This window comes from Octopus bimaculoides, chromosome 26, assembly GCF_001194135.2.
Source record: "Octopus bimaculoides isolate UCB-OBI-ISO-001 chromosome 26, ASM119413v2, whole genome shotgun sequence".
In the NCBI taxonomy this organism is placed as follows: Eukaryota; Metazoa; Mollusca; class Cephalopoda; order Octopoda; family Octopodidae; genus Octopus; species Octopus bimaculoides.
Genome location: NC_069006.1, coordinates 11,689,049 through 11,694,579, shown reverse-complemented (window position 1 = coordinate 11,694,579; position 5,531 = coordinate 11,689,049). Strand labels below are relative to the sequence as shown.

The 5,531-nt window shown below is 41.2% G+C and overlaps 1 protein-coding gene across 1 annotated transcript in view; it reads right to left on the bottom strand.

The window, feature by feature from the left end:
- Positions 1-5,531, bottom strand: part of LOC106877472 (DNA repair protein Rev1) — a 37,626-nt gene that overhangs the window by 9,177 nt on the left and 22,918 nt on the right. Inside the window, exons 12-14 of the mRNA XM_052976909.1 lie at positions 3,513-3,643; positions 1,226-1,470; positions 889-1,015 (exon numbers count right to left, since the gene is read on the bottom strand). Of these exons, the coding sequence (XP_052832869.1) occupies positions 889-1,015; positions 1,226-1,470; positions 3,513-3,643 (503 nt within the window). The remainder of the gene's footprint in view (positions 1-888; positions 1,016-1,225; positions 1,471-3,512; positions 3,644-5,531) is intronic.

The window sequence follows — 5,531 nt, the reverse complement described above, 5'->3', positions numbered from 1 at the left end:
TATATATATACAACTTTTGCCTTTTACTTTTTGCAGTCATTGAATTGCAGCCATGCTGGAGCACTGCCTTAAAGGGTTTAGCCATACTTATTTTTAAGTTTGGTACTTATTTTATCGGTCTCTTTTGTCAAACTGCTACATTACAGGGACATAAACAAACCAATACCAGTTGTGAAGCAGTGGAAGGTTACACACAAGCACAAACACACATAAATATATGACAGACTTCCACACAGTTTCTATTGATCAAAATTCACTCAGAAGGCATTGGTTGACCCAGGGTTATAGCAGAATACCCTTGCCCAAGGTGCCACACAGTAGGACTGAACCTCAAACCATATGGCTGCAAATCAAGATTCTTAACTACACAGCCATGCCTGCCCCTATGTGTGTGTATTGTAAATATACTCAGTGAGGGCACGTGACCTAGAGGTTAGAATGTTATGATCATAATCGCAAGATCATGGTTTCAATTCCATGACTGGGCAACATGTTGTGTTCTTGAGCAGAACACTTCATTTCACGTTGCTCTGCGATCACTGACATCTGACACATGGCACACCATGTACCTGTACAAGCAACGCTGATTTGATGGAGCGAGTGAACTACTGTACAACACAAACATTTGATCACTATAAACCAATGACATGTGCAGATTGTTGAGAAAAACATTGCAGAACCCTCATTTATCGTATATGACAGGAGAGTCCATAAAAGTACAGCACACAATGTAAATATGATATATAGCGACATAAATATTCCAAACGTTCACAATAATGATATTGTTAAAGGATATAAAAAAAAAGGAAAGAAAATATAGTTTTATTAACAGGTCATTATCTCAGATACTGAGACATTTAACCAAAGAAATAAGTTGTTGGTAGATACCTGGGAAGGTGATGGAAGGAAATCTTCTGGTTCACCTGTCACAGCTGGTTTCATCTGGTTCATTCTGGTGGGACTCAACTGGCTGGGCAACCTGGGCAAGGGAGGTAACTGGCTGCTGTGATATTGCCTAAAAGAAAAATAGAAAATATCAGATGTGTGTGTGTGTGACCACCACCACCACCACCACCACCACCAACAACAACAACAACAACACTTCTACTGCTGCCACTGCTACTATTATCATTACTGCTGGTGTTGCTAGGCTGCTGCTGCAGCTACTGCCACTACTACTACTACTACTACAACTACTGCTACTAGCACTACTACGACTACTAACCTCAGCAATTCTTCTTTGAAGTTAAGAGTTCCAAACTGTTTGACAGGAACTGGTCTCATGATTGTGAAGTCATTGTCATCAACTTCGGATGGCGTCTCATTTCCATTCTGCGTCTGCTGCTGCTCTTTCTGATCTGGGGTTGGCATCGCTTTGGTGAACTGGAGAATACTTGAGGTCTTTGTAGAGTCACCAGTGTGGTGTCTAGCTGGTGCCATGTCTTCAAGACGTTGGATGGTAATGCCAACCTAGGTGACAAGTATACTGGAAGTTGAAAAAAAACCAACAACAAAACAAAGCAAAAAAATTATTTCACAACTTAGAAATAACAAATATATCATCACCATCACCACCACCATCAACAACATCATCACAGTCGTCACCATCATTTTCCTATCATCATTACCAGCCCACCATCATCATCATCATCGTCATCATCATCATCACCGCCATGTCAACACCACCATCATCATCATCATTTTTACAATCGTTTTTCCATGCTGGCAAGGGTTGGATGAGTCTTCACTGTCCAAGTCACCTCCCATTGACAGCTTACTGCAACTCCCAAAGACTAGGTGCTCAAGCATGGACTTGGTCTCTATGGCTGGATATGTTCTTTCCTAATACCAACCACTTTACACTGTGTACGAGGGGCATGCATTTTCTTGTGGCACCAACACAAGAGGGGATGAACAGTCCTCAGTGAAACAAAATTTAATGGACCTCATAACCCTACACTTTCTCTGCTCATTTAACTAAATTTGATATTGATTTTGACACAAGGTCAGCAATTCGGTGGTGGTGGGGAGTAGGTAAGTCAATTACATCGGCCAGAGCTCAACTGGTACTTATTTTAGCGACCACCAAAAGGATGAAAGGTTAAAATCAACCTTGGCAGAATTTGAACTCTGAATGCAAAGATGGATGAAATACTGCTAAGCATTCTGCCTGGCGTGCTAACAATTCTGCTAGCTTACAGCCATAACTAAATTTAATGCCACATATATCAATATTATATATTGTATAGATATTTATGTACAAGTCACCCCACAATTTAAATGCAAAACTTTTTTCAAAGACACAGGCAAGACACCATGGTTAAGAGGTTTATTTTTCAGCCACGTGGTTTTGGGTTCAGTCCCATGATGAACCACTTTGGGCAAGTGTTTTCTACTGTAGCCCCAAGCCAACCAAAGCCTTGTGAGTGGATCTGGTAGATGGAAACTGAAAGAAGCCTGTCATACGTTCTTTTGTCTTATTTCTCTTTCTCATATTCACCTTGTATCTTGATTTCATGTTTCCATAAGGAGCAGTTGTCTATTCACATCTTCAAACTTTCACATCCCTCAAGACTATGCCCCACTCAGTTGAGAGGTCTTGTCCTGCGAGTACTTGGTAACCTCACCAGTGCTGGTGCCATGAAAAAAGCATCTAGTACAATCTGTGAAGTGGCTGGCATTAGGAAGGGTATCCGGCTGTAGAAACAATGTCAAAGCAGACATTGCAGCCTGGTATAGTCCCTTGGCTTGTCAGTTCCTATTCAACCGTCCAACCCATACCAGCATGGAAAATGTGATGTTAAACGATGATGATGATGATAATGAGTGTATGTATGATTTTTGTTTGAGTTTTATTTAAGATCTTCTTGAGAGAATTCAAGCCAGTCACCAACAAAGCAAAAAAGACATTTTTAGTTCAGACTTCCCAATGTTTTGCAAATGTGAGTTGGAGGGTTGGTTGAACTTTCAACGTATACACCCATGTGTGTGTGTGTGCGTGTGTGTGTGTGTGTGTGTGTGCATGTGTGTGTGTGTGACAAGAAGTGCATTCAGCCACAGATAATCTGCTTCAAAAAACTCTGTCCAACCCATGCAAGAATGGATAAGTGGATGTGAAAATAACGATGATGATGATGATGGTGGTGGTGGTGGTGGTGGTGATGATGATGATAATCCTTGGCTCACATATAGGTCAAAGGTTGTGTGTACCAATACTGTATCAGACATGCTTTGAAAATGGATGTGAAATATCCAAACAACCCTGAATACTTAATGACACATTATCAAAGAGAATACAGACAATAGAAAGGAAATGTAGTTTGAGAAAGAGAGAGAAAGAATCAAGGATAGGAGGGAGAGAGAGAGAGAGAGAGAGAGAGAGAGAGAGAAAGCATCATGGTCAGATGGAGAGAGAGTGAGAGAAAGAGTCATGGACACAGAGAAAGAGAGAGAAAGCATCATGGACAGATGGAGAGAGAGAAAGAGAGAGAGGGAGAGAGATGTGGACTTACCCCTCGTAGGGAGTTCACAGGTAGATGAAGGGCTTTAAACAACGTCATACACTCCCTGGCTATTCTGGCAGCATTGTCTGTAGCTATGGCAACACTCACAGCCCTACTGATGTTGTTACATAAACCATGGCCTGAAATATAGGAAGAGAGAAAGAGAATTACAGAATTATCATCATCATCATCATCTTATACTCCAGCCTTTGCTGGCATGGGTTGGAGAGGTCAACAGGATCCAATGAATCAGAGGACCACATCTGCCCCAGTGTCTCAGCTTTCACATGGTTTCCATGGCTGGGTGCCCTTCCTAATGCCAACCACTTTACAGAGTGTAGGATGGGTGCTTTTATTGTAGTGTCAGCAGCAAGGTTGGAAAATGGAGAGAAGAGAAACCACACCAAATTAAACTGGAATCTGGTGCAGCTCTTCTGCTTCCCAGCTCTGGTCAAGCCGTCCAACCCATGACAGCATGGAAAATGAACATTAAAGGATGACGATAATGTTGATGATGATGATGATGATACTGGACAGATTGAGCAGATCATCTAGTTGGGGCCACAAACTAGAGTTATATTCTACTTCTTTAAAATGGTACCTGTTTACAGCTAGGTGGCCTGTACTGTGAGTCTAACAGGTCTTTGCAGCCTCTCATTCTGATAAATGTTGTTGTTATTATTGTGATCCAACAGACAAATGATCAAAGATGTTCCAACTTGGTCGTTGCCAGTATTGCATGACTGGCCCTCATGCCGGTGACACGTAAAAGCACCCACTACACTCTCTGAGTGGTTGGCATTAGGAAGGGCATCCAGCTGTAGAAACCTTGCCAGATCAGATTGGAGCCTGGTGCAGCCATCTGGTTTGCCAGTCCTCAGTCAAATCGTCCAACCCATGCTAGCATGGAAAGTGGATGTTAAACGATGATGATGATGATGATGATGATGATAATGATGATAATGATGACATATTGTATCAAAGACAACACCATCAAGTGTCCTTCCCCGCTGCTGTTCTGATCCAGCAGAACTAAGATCAGAAGTGTTCCTACAATGATCATCCTGTCTCTTATTGAGACATGGTGCATCAAGGACTACATCATCTAATGTGTTGATTTTTGTTTAAAGATGGTGAAGCATGATTTGAAAAAGATCTGGCTGATATTTCTAGCAGGCCAATGACCACATACACACTTTCTTCACTGGCTTACAATAACAACAATAATAATCGTTTCAAATTTATGCACAAGGCCAGCATTTTGATGGGAGCATGCAAGTCGATTACATCAACCCCTATACTCAACTTGTATTTATGTTATTGACCCCAGGAAGACGAGAGGCAATGTTGGTCTTAGCAGGTTTTGAACTCAGAACAATGAGTTGGAAGAAATGTTGGTCAGCATTTTATCCGATGCACTAAGAATTCTGCTGGTTCAACGCTTTAACAATAATAATAATAATAATAATAATAATGCTTTCTACTGTAGGCACAGGATCCGAAATTTTTGGGGAAGGGGTCTAGTCAATTACATTAACCCCAGTGCGTAACTGGTACTTATTTCCTTGACCCTGAAAGGATGAAAGGCAAAGTCGACCATGGTGGGATTTGAACTCAGAACGTAGCAATGAGTGAAATACCACTAAGCATTTTGTCCATTATGCTAAAGATTCTGCCAGCTCGCTGCCTTAATCATGATAATAATAATAATAATAATAATAACTAGCAGGAGTACCCGGCGTTGCTCGGGTATTAAATGCTCAGCAATGGTTTTAATAGGTTCTACCATTTTTTACGTTGTACATCTCTTTGAATATTTTTTGCGTTAAGTTGCAAACATTGACATTGAGGAAAAAGTGATTTTTTTCCCAAGAGGCATTTATTGGTTGAACAACCAAACGCTGGAGGAGGTGCTTGAAGTTTGGGTAATGGTGGTGGAGGGAAATGGTTACAGATCGGACAATGTCTTGCCATCACAGGCATTTTATCCTGTTAGATTGGTGTTGAAAGGATATTGTCTAATTATGG